Consider the following 19,701-nt stretch of genomic DNA (forward strand, 5'->3'; position numbering starts at 1 on the left):
GAGGAAGAACATTCTGAAAACCACTTTGTATTCATTGAATCATTCATTCCTTCCCACAACAAATATGTATTAAGTGACTGAGGCAGGATGACCGCTTTGTTTGAATTTGAAAAGACTGAGGAGGAACCCGATAGCATGTAAAAGCTGCCACAAAGAGAAAATGGGGGTATTTGGTTTTGATCTAAAGGTCGAGAACTGACTGGTTCCTGGGGTGTCTCAGAGGCAGCATTTAGACTCCACACAAAGAAGCTGATGCTCCCTAATAGTTACAGCAACTGCCACTTGAGTATTCAACAACGGACCTGAGAACCACTCTCCAGGCCTAGGGTAGCAGATACCTTCTGCAGAGAGTGGAATCCGAGGGAGTCACAGAGGAGGGTTCGGGGAAGGGAGAAGGGTGGTTTAAAGGCTGTGGTGGGAGCAGACTGCACACTTAGCCCTTAGCCTGTCTTAGTTATGCAGCCCTGAACCGAGCCAGGGTTACTCATAACTTCTAGACAAGAAACCCGCTGGCTAAGACAGGCAGACGTTTCAGGCAGAGCTAGGATTATGGTTTCTAAATTTCTCAAGGCCTTGTCCAGTGCCCTTCCTCCTACACCAAAATGTTGGGAACAGAGTATGCAAAAAAAACAAAACAAACAAAAAAAAGAAAAATCAGACCTAGACGAAAAATAATCTTTTCCCTTAATCTAATCTCAGTCACTCTCTGGCTACACTCCTTTAGCTGCTTATAATATCAGCTTCCTCTATGGCCAAAGAAAGGGAGCATCCTTCTGGATCAACACCCCAAGAAGAGGACCTATTCATGCAGCACCGCCTCAGCCTGTGGTGGGCACATAGAAGGTTCTAACTTAACAACTAGGAAACTTGCAAACAGGGGAAGCAAAAGCATAGAAGTGATGAAAGGAGCAGGTGTGAGGCCTCTGCCTACCTCTGTGGAAAAGTCTTTTACAAAGCTTTTGCGGTGAAATGTACAACTGCCAAAAGACATCGCGGTGTATAAAAATATGTCAACGATTAATTACTCTTGGGCTATGGCCTAAGAAGAGCTTGGCCCTCAAATGATATTGCAATATACAAGCGGCACGCCATGTTGTCGAGTGAGGCTATGTGCCCAAACAAACGGCCTCACCCAAGCTGGCCCAGCATGTGCTCCCTCACATGCCCACACAGGTAGGTGGTCATCAAGGCCTGGGCTCGGGAAAGGGGCATATGTGTGTGTAAATTAGTGGACCGCTGGGCTGGGGGCACATTCTAATGCTTATAGTCAGAGATGATTATGGATGACCCAATGTGTTTCTTCCCTGCCAGAATCAGAAGACGCCGACGAGATCTTCTAGGCCAGTGTCCCATTTTAAAGAAATGGGTTGAACAATGAGATGACTGGCCCAGAGTCACAACTCACCAAGAGCTGGGTATTATTTAAGTTAATGTTGCCTTTCACAGCTCAGCAGTGCAAGATTTTGAGCAAATGAGTAACCTCTGGGGAGGATTTTAAACAGAGGATTAAAAAAAAAAGAACCAGGAAGGGGTGAAGACAAACTTAAGGATTTGTGAGAATATGATTTATCAAAAAATGTCAGCCAGTATTATGTTAAATTCAGAAGCAGAGGAGTCCTAAAATGAACATATGTAGAAATGAAGTAATCCAGAATTTCTTCCGAGTTGCAGATGTGCCTAAGCATAGCAATAAAATACGAACAACTCATTCTATAAATGCTTCCCATGAACTTTCTGCTTCTATCTCTGTTAATTTAACATGTCCTTCCTCTCAGATGTAATGCAAATGCATAAACTTAAACAGTCATGTTCACAACAGACTGTCTTATGAAGAACAGGACGTGTGTAATTACTACCAGCCTATTTCCACAGAGGCCAGTCTGTCACAAATGGTAGACAGATAAATCAGATGGTTGAGGAGAGGATAATGAATCAATCTATTTACTCAACACTGTTAACCTTAAAGAGAAGTCAGAAATTTCAGAAATTCCCCAAATGATTCTTGTGTTGTCAAGAGGCTGTCAAATCAAAATAAGAATTTTGCTGTTTGTAGATTCCCAGAAAAGAATGAAAATGATATATAGATAACATGCTATTGTCAGATTCATCAAAACAAGAGCTTTTAATCCAAAGGCTTAAAAACACATTAGAGGGGGGCAGTGAATTTAGCTTTATTGATCACACTCAAGCCTGGAATGCCTGGTTCAGAATTACATTGAGGATTACGTTGTGCCCTTTTTTCTGATAATGAACCTTTGAAGTAGGAACCTCTCTGTCCTTTTCATGCTAGATATTAATCTTTATTTGAAGCCTGATTCTTGCTAATATCTGATTTGCTTAATGAAAACTAAGCAGTCAGCCAATTAATATTTGAATTATGATATGGTCTTTTTTTCCCATCTCCCTCCAAAAAAAACAGGTTTTGTTAGCATTATCAGTTACTTTCCTTGAAACAGACACCCACAGTTTTGAATTGATGTAGACTGCCATGTACTAGCAACTGTGAACCAAAAACATGCCAAAGGGAGAATCCGAGGGTACATGGGCAGCTGTAAAGGGGGTGTCAGTGGAGGTGATGCTGGAGCCAGAACAGCTGAGCCTGGCTTTTATAGGTTCAACAAAGAAGGAGAAAGAAGACCCCAGGGATGCTACTATGAAAAAGTAGAAATGGAGGCAGAAGATGATAAGGGATAAAAGGAGATGGCTTTGCCAGCAAATGGTTTTAAACGTCCTTCACTGACTACCAATCAGCAATAACATTAATAGAACATGGGATGTGATTCCTAGCTCCTAGCAAGTCAATATGATGCCAGGTGCCTTCAAATAAACAAAGATCTACATGCATATACACACACACAAGGACCATATACGCATTTTTAAAATCCTGGGAGGATATATAAGCAGCAGGTGGGACGGCACCCAGATGTGGGGTGCTCCAGAGACTTGTACGTTTCATCTCACATCCTTCTGTATTTCTTGAGGTTTAGCCAGCCATGGGAATGTTATGTAAAACACTGCGCATATGTGATTGTTAAATAGTAGCTGCTAATTCTTATTATTACTGCTAACCACGGCATTTTGTCTACCAAAGTAAGTCACTGACCCTTTCCCTTTAAAAATGGTATGTGAAACTCCAAAACGAGGGTGTTCAAGACTCTCGAAGTTCCATCTCCTTCAGAAAATGACAGCTCTTCCCAGAGCCTACAGCCAAAGGGGAAGGAACATGGAAGGCAGAGGGGAAGTCAAAGTCCCAGAGAGGAGCCCACGGGCTATATGTACAGAAACAGGGCTGGGGGGGGGGATGGGGGCAAAGTCAGGTAAATGAGTGCTGAGGAGAACTATGGAGTAAGGTAAGTTAGAACGAGCTATACAGTGAGACCAAGGCTACAAATGTGTGATTATGCCCAATTTAAATGTTCGTGTGTCAAGATGGAAGCCCCATCAAGGGTAAACAGGACTCGTCAGTTTGGGTGGCCATCCTGTCACACTGAAGAATTACTTGGTCAAATACTATCTTATCAAATGGGTAGAGTTAGGTAATAGTGTGTGTGTTACGGTATGCCCATGTAAAGATGAAAATGAAGCGGCTGTCCATGCCATTTCTGAAATATGGGATGTCTGTTCTCACACTGTGACATGGGGCCTTTCACTCAGCATCCCTTCAGCTCTGTGAGAGACAAACAAAGCAGAGCAATCGCACGCTTTGCAGCCCCAGGGTCCTGGGATGGCCGTAAATACAGTAACTGCTCTCGATGGGAAGAGCAGGGAAGAAGGGAGGAAACCTCAACAATGGCCACGTGTATACTCATAACCTTGGTCCTGAAACTTGGGCTTCCTTCCATGTGGCTGAGCAAGCTGGACCCTGCAAGTCGTGCTGACACCTCTTTCTTCCTCGGCTCCAGTATAAGTCCACCATGACTCCTCGGGATTTCACCTCCTAAATGTATTTTAGATCCTTCCACTGCTCCCTAGTCCAAATTACAACACTCCTCCTCTGATCTACTGCAATGCTCTCCCAACTGGCCCCCCAGCATACACTACAGCTTACTCCCCGATTCCTCTTCTCCATGACAGCCAAAGAAAATGCTTCGTAACAAATCTCTTCATGTTGACTTCTGCTTAGGACCATCAATGGCTTCCCCCTGCTCTTGGAGTAAAGATAACAACCCTATAACATGGTCGTCAAGGCATAGCCTAGTCTGCCCCTTTCCTCCTTCTCCAGGCCTACCACCTACCTCTCCCGACAGACACACTTGCCTTCTTTCGGCACCCTGAGCAGGATGCTCCTTCCTGTCAACAACAGCCTTTACACATTCTTTGCTGGGACACTGTCCTCTGCCCTTTGTCCAGTAACGCATCCTGTAGGTTTTAACTCTAGTCACACTGATCACACATCTATATAAGGTTTTTTGCTACCTGTTCTTATAAGATTACATTCCTATCACTCCAGGACTTATCTCAATTTGAAGTACATTTTTATTAGTGTGACTGTCCTATGTTACTCTTTCCCATTAGATTATAAATTCTATAAGAGCAAAAACCATTTCAATTTTATTTCTCACCATCATATTTCCAGGGCCCAGCACAATGCCTGGCGTGTAGCAGGTGCTCACTGGAAGCAAAATTTTTAGTAAGGCTCCACTTACTGGAGAGTAACATATCCCTTGGCTGGAGAATACATAAATCACCAATGCAGGTACCCAGATGTGGCTTATCAAAGACCTGGAGCTGCAGGGGTTCCTTTTCTACAAGGGGAAGGGCCTCCTGGGGAAGCATCAGCCTTCCACACTGATACGAGCCCCTCACTCTTGGAGAAGAAAGAGGATTTGAGCACCACACACGCTGCTGCCCATCCTCATTAGACTTCTCCTGCAGGGAACCCACTCTTAGATACTGGTTAGATGGTTGCCCTTCCAAACTCCCGCAAACAAAGACAAAAACAAAATACGAAACAAACAAAACCCCATTAGAAACGTAACTAATGACATGGGGTAGAGTTTCAACATAAATATAGGAAAGGAGTTTTACTAGTATTGAAATCAATTTTAAAACTATAAATAAAAAATTTCATACCAGTTCTCTTATAGTTCTTATTTTAACAGGGCTTCAGATATTGGCTGCTTAGAATGCAATGACCAGAGTCTGACTTGTTTTGTGCTAGTCACTATTTTTATGGTATAAATCAGATAAACTGTTTAGAAGATTCAATATTATCTGTTACTCCCTCAAAAAAGAGGATATCACATAATAGAATCATTAGTTCAGACTAGTTTTAATTAAAGGCTAATAAAAAGGATAAATATCAGGCTTGTTTTAAAAGCAATAACTTATAAGTATATTCTTGTAACCATACTACTAGAGACATGCATAATTTTACCCCCCTCCCTTTTAGCTGAGTTGTTAGCCATTAATCTGCAAAAGGCATCTTTTTCAGGCACAGACCATATCACCATTAATTACGAAAATTTCCAAGTAGTAGAAAACCCTACTTGGATTTGAAAAACCATGCATAAAGCATTATTCAACATATTGTACCATCAATATTATAACATTTAGAAAAAGCTAAAACATTCTTTATGTTTAATGGTACTGGATAAAATAAGCATAGACTTGCAAACATAATATCTTCCATTTCACAGAAGCTAAGAAATCAGATAGGGCAGGGCAATTGATTTGCAGAAACACATACAACCAAGAAAGACTACAGCGGGTCACAACTTCCAGGTTTTTCACTCACTTCTTAGCAGAGAACGTTTTCTGACTGTGGGAAAGATTAGAAATGGAAGGAAAAATCGCACTCACTCCGTCCTCTCCACATTTCCTCTTCTCCCTTTACTCACACAGCCTGACCTCAAAATATAATTCATTTAATGAAACGAAAGGCAAGATTTATTACTGGTTCTCTCTCACCCATGAAAATCAGCTAACCTCTTTCAAACAAGGTATGAAAGGGAAATAATAAAATGAAAGTAGTGCCAGTCTACCAATAAATAGACAGTATTGACTTCTTCTGGATATACTTATCAGACAATAATCTAAGTTCGCTCCATTACCAAAATAATTTAAACCCCATGGTCAAATAGGAACATGAACTCTGTTGATTTATGAGCCCAATATCTTCTGGGATGTGTCACCAATTTACGTACTATGTCCCAGTGTGTTCGCACCTGGAGTTGGATAGAGGTGAAGGATAATGTAAAAAGGCTTGTAAACAGGCAGCTCCCTGTTGACTGCTTGCCTCAGGAAGATCTCAGCATTAGCTATATATTTCAGAAATTGCATGCAGAACGTTGTGCTTACAAATGTGCTACAGGAAGGGTCAGCTCTGGACAACTTAAAGCACTTACGAAAGAAACATGCATGATTATACCACACTCAGGGTCACAGTATCTAGGTTTGAGATCAAAATGTAGTCGGAGCAAAGAAAGATTTGAAAGTTTGAGACCTTGCCAATCAAAGGCAGGTAGTGTGCCATTTTCATTTAAAGAAGAAGAGAAGGGTCAACAATGAACGCTGACATTATAAGACTATGATGTGAAGCAACACTGACATCTGGCCATGTATTTATCAAAAGGAATAAAGAATTTTCATTATGCTTATATTTTCAATTCAATGCAAGTTGATTCAGCCCAACTCTGAAATTTAGAAATGATGTCACTTATATTCACAGTTTCGAGCTGAACATTCATGATGGAACCTGCTAAGACCACAGGTGACTTTTCCCAAGAGTCCTGCTCTCAGGCACACACAGGTGCCAGCAGCTGCATTAACACTATGGGTCCCTTAGCCACCTCTTCATGACAGATTCCTCACTCTTGTGGCAGAGGGACAGTACATAACTATCCACTTCATCTGTACCAGTGGTTTCTAATTTTTTTCAGGGCTCGAGGCCTTCTTCTTTAAAGAAATCTTAGGTAGAAGCCAAACACTGAAGGCTTAGGTTTTCCCAGGGACTACTGCTGGAGCATAGCTCTGCTCTAAGGATAAATATTCTTTACCTGGAAAGGACACGAAACTCACAATACGAACTTGGACTCAAATTCTAAAACAACTCTTGACATTGACTATGGATTTTAAAATAACATACCAATTGTCTAGGGTATGACTTAGAATAACAAATTTAATACTTGAATATGTGATGGCTATTAATTTATTTACTCTTTAATTCAACAACTATTTATTATCCACTTACTATAAACCCTGTACTGAGAACTAGGTACACAACAGTAACTCAAACAGATACGGCCCTTGTTTTCAAGAAGCTCAAAGTTCAATGGCTATCATATATCAACTGAGGTAAGTGTTATGACAAACAAGATCAAGTTAAAATGGAAAATCTGGAGTTTAATTTCTTCTTTAAGTAAGCACTTCTTCATTAATTTCCCTTATATTACTAACCGAAAAAAAAAATTTTCCTGTTTTTCCCTTCCTTCCTTCTTTCTTTCTTTGGAAAAACAAAACATGTCCTGGTTTGAAATACGATCTTGGACTAATCTAAAATCTACCAAGTATTTTTCAGGTCTAAGCACATTAACCATATTCTAGTTCTCTTTGCAGATGGAACCACGTTTTATCTGGTATTTTCTACTCTTCTTTCCTTAAAGGCACAGAAATTATGTTGAAACTAAATTTCTGAAGGTTTATATAATACATATCTCCAAAATACTCTTGATATTATGTAGACGTGCAAACAAGCCATCCATGAGGCTTTCTAGAAGTTCAGAATATTAAAAGAAATAACGAATTTTCCCTTCTGTAGTGCAATTTTGAGAAAATTAGGTGACGGAGCAGAGAAGAACAATGTTGTTTTGAGCACCTACTATGTAAAAGGTGCTGCACTATGATGATTATAGACATTCTCTCAATTAATCCTTACAATTAATTGATTAGGTTGTATGGTTTTCATTTTACGGAACTTGGACCCTGGCCTCACATCACACACAAAAATTAACACAAAATGGATTATAGCTCTAAATCTAAGACCTAAAACTATAAAACTTCTAGAAGAGAACATCAGAGAAAAATATCTGTGGACATCAGTTAGGCAAAGATTTCTTAAAATATGACACCAAAAGGATGATCCACAAAGAACAAATTGATACAATGAGCTTCACTGAAATTTAAAACTTCTCTTCAAACACCTTTAAGAAAGTGAGGACAATATACAAACTGGGAGAAAATATTTTCAAATCACATATCTTACAAAAAATTCATGTATAGAATATTTAAAAAACACTTGCAACTCAATTTTTTAAAAAGTGAAATATCAAAATAGGCTTTTCAACAAAGGTGATATATGAATAGCTAATAACCACTTGAAAAGATGCTCAAAATCATTAGTCATCAGGGAAATAAAAATTAAACTCACATTGCGATACAACTACACACCCACTAGAATGGTTATTATCCAAAAGACTGACAATACCAGGTGTTGGTAAGGGTGTGCAGAAATTATACCCTCACGCATTGCTGGTACAGCCACTCTGTAAAACAGTTTGGCACATTCTTATAAAACCAATCATGTATCTACCATATAACTTAGTAATCTCACTCCTAGATATTTATTCCAGAGAAATGAAAACACATGTCCACACAAAGACTTGAAAGCAAACGTTCATAGAAGCATTATTTATAATAGCCCCCAAACTAGAAATAATCTATCTAATCAACTGGATTTACAGCCATCAACTAGCAAATGGTAAACAAAATATGTTATACAATGAAATATTATTTGGACTTGGGGAAAAAATGCTAAATATTTGGCAAAGGGCTTATATCTAAAATACACAAAGAACTCTTACAAGTCAGTAACCTAGTTCATCTCTCCCCTCCCTGAAGTGACCTCCTTCAACCCTCTGGTCCATCACCATTGCTTCCGTCTCTGAACTTACTTTCAGTAACCTTCACTGGGTATTTTTCTTGTAAAATCTTTCAGATCAGCCCCTGGTTGGGGTGATGGGGTGTAAGGGGCATCAGTGATGAAAATATAACACAAATGGGCTGAGATGGGGCATGAATTCCCAAAGCTGAGGTGGCCTCATAACAAGAGGTATCTCTTCATCAGTCTCTATCACTATAGTGTCTCCGTGGCCACTTGACTTGAAAATCCAGGAGCTTCGCAAGAGGTAAAATTGTCATTATATGCAGATGGCATAATACTATATATAGAAAACCCTAAAGACTCCACACAAAAACTACTAGAACTGATAAACGAATTCAGCAAGGTAGCAGGATACAAGATTAACACACAGAAATTGGTTGCATGCCTTTACACTAACAGGGAAATATCAGAAAGGGAATGTAAAAAAAAAAAAAAACCCTTTTAAAATTGCATCAAAACAAAAAAAAACTTAAGAATAAACCTGAGCAAGGAGGTGAAAGACTTATATGCTGAAAACTATAAACTATTAATAAAGGAAATTGAAGATGATTCCAAAAAAACTGAACAATATCCCATGCTTTTGGATTGGAAAAATATTGTTAAAATGGCCATACTACCCAAAGCAACCTACAGATTTTATGTGATCCCTATCAAATTACCCATGATGTTTTTCACAGAACTAGAACAAATAATTTTAAAATTTATATGGAACTATAAAAGACCCAGAATTCCCAAAGCAATCCTGAGGAAAAAGAACAAAGCAGGAGGCATAACCCTCTCAGACTTCAGACAATACTACAAAGGTAAAGTAATCAAAATAGTGTGGTATTGGCACAAAAACAGACAGGTGGGTCAATGGAACAGAATCGAGAGCCCAGAAATAAACCCACCCATCTACAGTCAATTAATCTTCAAAAAAGGAGGCAAGATTATACAACAGAGAAAAGATTATACAATGGAGAAAAGACAGTCTCTTCAGCAAGTGGTGTTGGAAAAGTTGGACAGCCACATGTAAATCAATGAAGTTAGAACACACCTTCACACCATACAAAAAACTAAACTCAAAATGGCTTAAAGACTTAAATATAAGACATGACACCATAAAACTCCTAGAACATAGGCAAAATATTTTCTGACATAAAGCATACCAATGATCAATGGTCAATCTCCCAAGGCAATAGAAATAAAAGCAAAAATAAACAAATGGTACCTAATCAAACTTATAAGCTTTTGCACAGCAAAGGAAACAATAAAAATGAAAAGACAACCTAGACTGGGAGAAAATATTTGCAAACGATATGACCAACAAGAGCTTAATTTCCAAAATATACGAATAACTCATACAACTCAATAACAAAAAAAAAATGACCCAATCAAAAAATGGGCAGAAGACCTAAATAGACATTTTTCCAAAGAGGACATACAGGTTGTCAATAGGCACATGAAAAGATGCTCGTCATCACTAATTATTAGATAAATGCAAATCAAAACTACAATGAGGTACCACCTCACAGCAGTCAGAATGGCCATCATTTAAAAATCTACAAATAACAAATGCTGCAGAGGGTGTAGAGAAAAGGGAACCCTCATACACTGTTGGTAGGAATGTAAATTGGTGCAGCCACTATGGAAAACAGTATGGAGATTCTGTTAAAAACTAAAAATGGAGCTGCCGTATGATCCAGCAGTCCCACCCCGGGCATATGTCTGGACAAAACTATAATTCAAAAAGATACATGCACCCCTATGTCCATAGCAACACTATTCACAATAGCCAAGACATGGAAACAACCTAAATGTCCATCAACAGATGCATGGATAAAGAAGATGTGGTACATATGTATAATGGAATACTATTCAGCCATAAAAAAGAATGAAATAATGCCATTTTCAGCAACATGATGGACCTAGAGATTATCATACTAAGTGAAGTAAGTCAGAAAAAGAAACAAAAATACCAAATGATATCACTTGTATGTGGAATCTAAAATATGACAAATTAACTTATTTATGCAACAGAAATAGACTCAAAGACATAGAGAAGAGACTTGTGGTTGCCAAGGGGGAGGCAGGTGCAGGAGGGATGGAGTGGGAGTTTGGGATTAGCAGATGCAAACTATTATATATAGACTGGATAAACAACAAAGCTGCCTACTGTATAGCACAGGCAACTATATTTAATATCCTATGATAAACCATGATAGAAGGAATATAAAAAAGAATGTGTACAGACAGATAGACAACTGGATCACTTCCCTGTACAGCAGAAATTAACACAACATTGTAAATCACCTATACTTCAATAATTTTTTTTAAAAAGTTGGAAAAGAAAAGAAAATCCATGAGCTTCCCAGAATCCCACAGCATAGACTGTTTCTGATAACAACATTTTTCTTAGTCTTTCAAACCCACGTGGGTATTTTATTTTGCCTCCGGAACACCCAGGATCACTCCTTCACCTATGCTTACACATCTTGAATCCTCCATGGTGCCTAAAACAGCACTGAATACATAGGTCAAAAAGAATGATATGATTGGATATTCCCAAACACGGGTAGATTTGGATCATGGTGACTGCCACCCTTGGGATTAAGCCCTGCGGTGAAAAGAGACAATAAAGTCCTGGAAATTAATAACACTGCCCCCAAGTTCAATGTAGTTATTTTTATCTTGTTAGAGTGAAGATGAGATGCTATATACCTTTGAGTTCCCTTGGAAAGAAAAGGATGGGAAAGAAACACCAAAAACTGTCTCCTGGGAATAAGTTCCTCAAACCAATCACCTTGAGATAATTGCCAAAAGAGAAATAAGAGAAATACTGTCAAGTGAAGGAGGTATGTATCTGAAGAAAAATGTAATTGACACTGTGTCTTCAGGGCTACTAGTTAATATCCTGCATGCGACACCAGGGCAATGACATACTTTTCTTCAGAGGATCACAATGCTGAATGGAAATTGTCAATATGATAGCTACAGAATCACGGGCAGAGATGCATACAATTTATAAAACAGAAAGGGAGTCCAACTCAAATAAGGGCTTCAACATTCTGTTAGTATGCCCCAGGTTTCAAGGCAAAAAGCCACACCAGAATTACACAAAAGAGAATAAAATTCCAGGACCTGGTAAGTACTCACCCCCACCAACTTGAGACAGTTCATGAAACTTATGAAACTAGTTAGAGCCTCGGTGAAGAGCACATAATTTAGAGAGTTGAAGAATCAGATGAAAGCTGACCTTAGGTAGGAGCCCTACCCAGCAACTGCAGGTTTAGTCCTCAAAGATATAACCAGAGTCTATGCCCCTTGAGGTTCTTTGATTATTTTTTCTTAGTAAACTCCTAGCCAGCATAGTAATACTACTCCCCCTTGGTGGGTAGATTCTATTTACTTATCTATCATTAAAATGTGTTTAAATACAGATTGTATTTAACAGATTATCCAATGTAAACCGTGTTCATATAAAGGTGCAGTAATATGCTTTGTAAATACTGTACTGCTGTATGTGTTGTTTGCTTTTTGAAGATGTTTAAAACAGAAGAATTTGAACTGCTAAATTAATGTCTAATTTATTAGCATTATGGACACTGAGTGCTTAAAAAAATTGTGACTTTGTGAGGATTACATACATTAAAGCTATAAGCATAGTTAAGATGTCCAAGGAAATTTGATTACTTAAATGTAAAATGGTTAGAATTTGATCTATCAATTTATACATTATATAAACATTAATCAAGGAACAAATGAGTTTGTTTTAAATTTTTATGTAAAAAATTTTAGATTTATAAATAAGAAAATTTGTTAGCTGAATTTGAAGGCTTAAAAAAGTAGATTTTAAACTGAATATTGATTAAAATCAAAGTAATAACAGATTCTTTTTTTTTACATGTATAAAAGGCTTCCCAAGGATGTAAAAATCAACAGGAATTTGGCAAAGCCCTTCACCTCACAGACTCTCAGCTCTACAGCCAAGAAAGAGAAGCAAGGGTGCCCCTCTTGAGCAGTTAAATGCCATGTGGGCCATACCTACAGAATCCTAAACCAGTAAAAGTTCCTGGAGCCTTCTCTGGCAAATTCCATTGATTCTAGAAGAATCAAGACTGGGGGTGGGTGGGGGGAGCATCAGTCTGTAGCACACATAACACAGATGGTCTGGGATGGGGCATGACTTCCATCTGACTTAAAAATCCAGGGTACCTCACAATCTAGGAGCCAACAGGAATCCGAAAACACTTCCCAGGATCCTATAACATAAGATAGAGTTTCTTGGAAAACTTTTTTCTTAGTTACTCAAACCCCGTCAGATATTTTCTTTTGTATCCTGCACATCCAGAGTCACCCCTACGCCTACACTTGCCAAGTGGGGCCTTGTGGAGGTGCTGAACCCTGAGCAGTTAGGTACAAGGTCTTCTACCACAGCGACACTAAAGTCACAGAGAGCAGACTTCCTGGAAAGGTGCCCCAAAGCACAGAGGCAACAAGCAATGGAATGCAGGGGGCCAACCTACCGCACCTGACTCTGTCACCCCTAATTTGGGGAACTCGCACAAATCATAGGGTTTTTGTGACTCAGCAATTATCATATCTATGAAATGAGCACGAACTTATTCTGGAGCTGGGTTTGTCATGAAAAGCCAATGAAATAACACTTTATAAACATGCAGAAAAATACATGCACAAATGCAGAGAACTGGGTTACTACAAAGTCTAAAGATGCCAGGACTGCTTTACAGCAAGTGGAAACAATAATCTGACTCAGTGAAATCTCACCTGTACAGATACCCATTTAACCTAACAAGTAGGAATAAAGGTCTAAGGACACATCTTCTAACCAGATTTCATCAAGACCAGAAAAGGGCAGCATAAACTAGATGGGGGAGGAAAAAGGGAAAAAAAAGTTCTACAGACTGAAGTTAATTACCTAAAAATTTTGATTTTGTGCCTACCATGTTAGCTACATGGTAAATTAGCTCATTTAGTCCTTTCAATAACCTCAGAAGGTATAAATTATTATTCCCTTTTTAGTGGGGAAAAAATGGGCTTCAAACAGGTTTGAGCAACCTGCCTATAACTGAGGGAAAAATTAGCTTTAAGAATTTCAGTTTGCACTGTACAGCCCACAAAAACTAAAGGCCATGACAGTCCATCCCTAGAATCCTGAAGTGTACAGTTCTCGTGCTTTTTTCACATTTCAACGGACGCTGAAAAATGTAGCAAGTCTTCATGGAAATTTCAGTGATGGACTCTTGCTGTCGAATTTCTAAATGGTCCTGTTTCTCTTCTCAAGCCCAGTGGTGAATGTTAAGTGCTTGTCCTGAAACTATCCGGATCACACTGCACCATCTTCCTCCCTCGAAATGAGCTCCAAGTGCAGAGGAAGGGAAGCAGCCATCATTCTAGGGTCACACTGCACCATCTTCCTCCCTCGAAATGAGCTCCAAGTGCAGAGGAAGGGAAGCAGCCATCATTCTAGGGTCATCATAGGCATGCCAGGGGATCCCAGGTTTTAGCAAAGGGTAATAGGGGGCCCTGGAATCGCCATGCCCCTTGAATTCTCTCCTGTGGGCAACTTTCATCCCCATCAAAATAGTAGGAGACTACAAAAAAATTCATCAGGAAGCGTGTCGCATTTTCATAGACTGACAGATGGAGGCGTGTAGCAATACATCTTTTGTTACTTCCCTTGACAGCTATAGATTGCATGCTGTGTTTAACTGGGCCGATACACATATCCTGCAGGTGTACCGTTGAGAGAAAACATTTGGGACATTTTTCTGGCTATCACAGAAATAAAGTACCTAGGTCTGGAAAGAAATTTTCTGGTAGTCCAAAGAATGTTTCTCTCTACAACTCCAGACACTCCCTCTAGTCACATAACCCTAACAAAGGCATTTTAATGCCCAGCAAATTTATTTTCAAACATGGATAGGCCAGCCTGCATTAAAGGTTTCTCTTCTGTTGGGACCATAACGTGATCATAATCAGTGATTCTATAAATAAGGGAATGTATTTCTTTACTAAAGCATCAGGCTTCATAAAAGACTATATTTATATGTAAATAAGCACTTTGGGATAATTAAACTTGATGTTCTAGATTTTATTTTCATAGTTAAAAAAACTGAAGTTGTGTTGTACCCTTACGGCAGTTCTAGTTAGCAAGTACCCGCAGCTTAGAGAAGCTAGTTCTCCCCTAGCCAGTCACACTGACTTCATGTTGCATTTGATGAAAGGGCCTTCCCAGAAGCACTCACGCCTGATTAAGCACATTGTGTGGATTAGAGAGTTTTCAGACAAACAGAAGAAAAAATCATTTTCTACCCCCAGTTTCAGATGGCACAGGTATATTATCTAATGAAAACAAGATTTCTCTGAGGAATATGGAATACATTTAATGTTTCCACACAAATAATTATTCTGCCACAATCTGCAAGATGCTGAGACAGAGGTGGACATGGTCACATTTTTCTTATGTCCTGATGAAACTCCCCATTAGGGAACCAAGCAGGGTTCCCATCTCCCAGAAGACAGTTCTGATGTTGATGGATAGCAAAAGTGGAAGTGGGACAATCATAAGAATTAACCCACATGGGTTGAAAAACGGTGATATAAATGTAGTTACATTATATCACATATGAGAATGAGTATGATTCTTTTTTTTTGGGAGGGGAGGGGAGCAGAGATAGGTTTATTGCAGGGTCATGCAAGGAGAATGGGTGGCTCATACTTCCCAAAACCCCTATCTCTCCAAAGGGTTTCAGCAAAGCATTTAAAAATATATATATATATATGATTTATATGTGAACATATTTATAATATACTTAATTATACACATACATTATGTTTTGAAATATAACATCAAATTCCCCATACCCAACTGAGGTCTAGTTGACATACTATGAGGGCATTTAATCATGTAGCTTTCATTAATTTCAGTGGGAAACACAGACCCCAATCCATCGCTGACAATCCCTTTTTATAAAATCTGTGACTTCGCCTTTTGGGAACCTGGATGATGAGCAGGACAGAGCACATAGCTAATGGAGTGGATCTACAGAGTGCTGCAAACTGACCAAAACAGCGTGGCTGCTTTACAGAAAGGGAAATTACATTCTGCCTATGAGTCAGAGCTTCTGGCACCACAAGGTAAGCAGTCTCCTAAAATGCCCCAGGACAATACATATGTGATGGTTAATTTTATGCGTCAACTTGACAGGGCCACAGGTGCCCAGATATTAGGTATTTGGTCAAACATTATTCGAGGTGAGTCTGTGAGGGTGTTATTGGATGACTTTAGTATGTGAATTGATAGACAAAGCAGACGATCCTCCTAGGGCCCATGCAACCAAGTGAAGGCCTGAAGAGAACAAAAAGGCCGACCCTTTCCCAAATAAAGGGGAATTCTTCTTGCCTGACTCAGTTTTTTCCTGACTCGACTTGAAGCTCTTCCTGGGTCTTGAGCCTGCTGGCCCTTGAACTAGAATTACACTATTTGCTCTCCTATCTTCAGTCTGCTGACTACGATCTTGGGACTTCTCAGCTTCCAAAATCACCTGAGCCAACTCCTTATAATAAATCATACATATTATACATATGTACTTGTAATATATTAAACACACACACACACACACACACACTACTCTTACTGACTCTATTTCTCTGGAGAACCCTAATATAATAAGGAAAAATAAAACCTTCCCTATGGAGCCACCAAAGGAGGAAAGCTGGGGATGTCTCATTCAGCACCAAGAGAACAAAGAGGAAGAGGCCACAGCAGCCAACAAACGGTGACATTATTAGAAAGTATGTGAAATTTGAAAATACAACATGACAAATATTCCTACTTGGTTGGTGTAAGAGGCCTGGAACGAGTAACCAAAAATGTACCAGACAGGAAAGGGCACTGGGGAATATTGAGGGAGGAAAGGCTGGATGAAAGAGAGAAGACCTGCTCAAAGACAATTATAATTCTTTTCCCTGAAAAATATTATCATTCACGCAAATTCATACAGATGCCCCTCTCCAATCTACATTAACTCACGCCACCATGAGCACCGCCTCCCTCCCAGGCTAGAGCTGTGGCCACACACACGTACACGCACACACACGCACACACAAACGCCCCACTGCTAAACTGCAAATCCTTATCACATATGCTAAGTAATAGCTAATCAAGCTGTAGAGAATTTTTGCTTTTCCATTCTTGTAGATTTAAATGCCAAGGTGCTTCTGAACAATCGTATAAATTTTAGAGCCTTGTTCTCACAACACCCACAAATACTTTAAACCAAACTTGTGTGGGTTCACAGAGAGTGGGAACCGAAGTTATCAAAGGGAAGGCTTGTGGATTCAAAAAACTCCTAGGATCACAGCCACTCTTTTCCAACGTACAAGCTGAAGACAATCCAAGAAAGCTTAAGACCAGCTGGGTGTGTGGAGGCTCATGAAGTGAAAGGGAATTTAGGATTCGTTAAATACTCTCATGGATAAAGACCTAACTATTTGCTCAGGTTTTGGGATCAGTGCTCAGAAGTCTGTGTCCCATCCCCAATACGCTCCCCAGCAAAGTTTTCTCTCTTTGGCTGGCTCAGTATTGACAGCCTGCACAAAAGAAGGCTGATTGATTCTGAAATAAGTGTGTAGGCTGGGCAGGGCTGACCAGAGCCTGTGCATTTCTTTGCCTTTCTTGCCTTCACATACCTCTTCATCTCCCACTCTAAATGTCCTTTCTTCCCAGGGGTTAAGAACCGAGGCTCTGGAGCCCAACTCTGGGACTGAATACGCTTTCTAACACTTAACTAGCTGTGGGTCACCTTGAGAAAGTTATTTACTGCTTTGTGCCTCAGTTTCTGCAGTAGCCAGAGGTAGAAAATTCAGCTTGTAAGCGTGTAAGTTTGTGAGGATGAAGTGATTCATGCGTGTCAAGCTCCTGAAGCAGTCCTGGCACGTGGTACGTGTCCAGCAGTGTCAGCCCTACTGACCCTGTGGACTCTCTGACTCAGGTCTCCTGACCCCAACAGGCGGGAAGTTGCTTCTGGCTCATTTATAGCATTTATCGCACTGTCTAGAAAGCACCTATTTACCAGCCTGCCTCCCCCCCAGACTGAGCAGGAATCACACCTTCTTTCTCATTATCTCTGCCCGCACCCAGTGTGATGCTTGGCACACAGCAGATACTGCGTGCTTGAAGGGGTGGCCTAGTCTAACAAGGGGAGCATGGCACCTAAGGGCTGCTGCTTATGAAGAGCAATGGCAGTGCGGTAAAGCAAAGCTCCAGGTGGAATTCTGCAAAGAAACGTAATTCACCCTTTTGGTGTATGATCAAGTCCTGGGATTTTTAATTTGTTTAAACTCATCTGCTTTAAAATCTTTCAAATAAGGTAACTTGTGTTTACATACTTGTCCTTCTTAAAGGCATAGAGAAGTAAGCCTAACAAAGCTAACTGAATCAATGTTTCTTCGGCCCCAGGAGACCAAAATTCTAGAACTATTTATAAGCAACCTCATAAGGTTACATTTAATTATCACATAGTGATAATTATTACTTTTAAAGAATAACATCTTTCCAAATACAAACAAGGGCATATCATCAACAGACCCAGGACAAGGCAGAAGTTACATTAGTGAGGCCTGGCTCCCCAGATGGACATTTCCCTTAAATGAAGAAGGGATAACAAGATGACCAGAAAACTAACCCTGGTCTCAGTTATCTGATTTGATCTCAGTTTCAAAAAACCTTCTGCTGAAAGTGCTTTTCTTGTGAAACATCCTGCTCAAAGGCAAGTCCCTGAGACACACAAACAGACAGACTGGCACACATGTTTCCCACTCCAGACCACAGTTAAGAAACTCGGGAAAAGTCAGGGCCTTTTTCTTGCGTGATTTTTGTTACTCCCATATGAAACATCCACAGATGTTTCTGTCTGATCACAGATGTCACTGTCAGGTCAGATTAATAAAAGCCATATTCTCCAGCTAAGCAGAAAGAAAAAGAATAAAGGGATTCAAATATACAAACACTTTGTAACAGAAAAGAACAGGTGAATTCACATTTTATGTTTCTGACCACACACATTTTTCACTTAGTTAAAAGAATTTGGGAAGATGATTCTAAGTTCATCTACTATTTAGAATAATGACGGCTAAGGAACCTCCTAGAAAACAATACTCTTTGTGGTGGGAAAACAGAACACCTGAAATCAAATGTTAAATGAAATGAGTTACTTCAAGAGCCGAAGTAAAGAGTCCCAAGAGGTTCAGCTGGTTTAGTTATACAAAAAGTAAACTGGGGAGCAGGCACCCAGGACCTTACTCACCACGATATCCTCGGGGAATGTGTCTCTGCTGAAGGAGCCGTCATCAAACACGACCTCATAGAAGGTCTGCGCCGTCACAGCAATCACCCTGCAGCTGTAGTACCGGGTGTTGCGATGCTTCGTGATGACCGTCTGCCCCACAGCGATGCCCTTCTCGCCAGCCTTGGACTTCTACGGAAGGGGCAGAGAAAGAGGAGAGAAAAGAAACAGGAGAAAAAACAGAAAATAAAAGAAATATTTATTTAGAAAACATCATTGGTGTGGTCATGATACACACTCTTAATTGTTAAACCTTTTATTGGGGAGTAATTTCAAACAGAAGTTGCAAGAATATGAATAATATAAAAATATACATATACTCTTTGACCCTTTACTCAGGTTCATGTACTGTTATTTATTGCTATTGTTAACATTTTACCATTTCCCTTTTTTTGCCTACTCTCTATTTTACATATGTGTATATTTACGTATATATATATATATATATATATATATAAAATTGTGTGTGTG

At 39.6% G+C, this 19,701-nt stretch overlaps 1 protein-coding gene across 6 annotated transcripts in view; it reads right to left on the reverse strand.

Annotated features, from left to right (window-relative positions):
- KDM4C (lysine demethylase 4C) overlaps positions 1–19,701 on the reverse strand; it is a 403,798-nt gene that overhangs the window by 35,426 nt on the left and 348,671 nt on the right. For all 6 annotated transcript variants that reach the window (XM_089913225.1, XM_089913224.1, XM_022573685.3 and 3 more), the window contains one exon: positions 19,192–19,362. In XM_089913225.1, the coding sequence (XP_089769351.1) occupies positions 19,192–19,362 (171 nt within the window). The remainder of the gene's footprint in view (positions 1–19,191; positions 19,363–19,701) is intronic.

This window comes from Delphinapterus leucas, chromosome 6 (assembly GCF_059928025.1).
Source record: "Delphinapterus leucas isolate spDelLeu-1000000601 "Yukka" chromosome 6, BTC_Dleu_Yukka2, whole genome shotgun sequence".
Taxonomy (NCBI): Eukaryota; Metazoa; Chordata; class Mammalia; order Artiodactyla; family Monodontidae; genus Delphinapterus; species Delphinapterus leucas.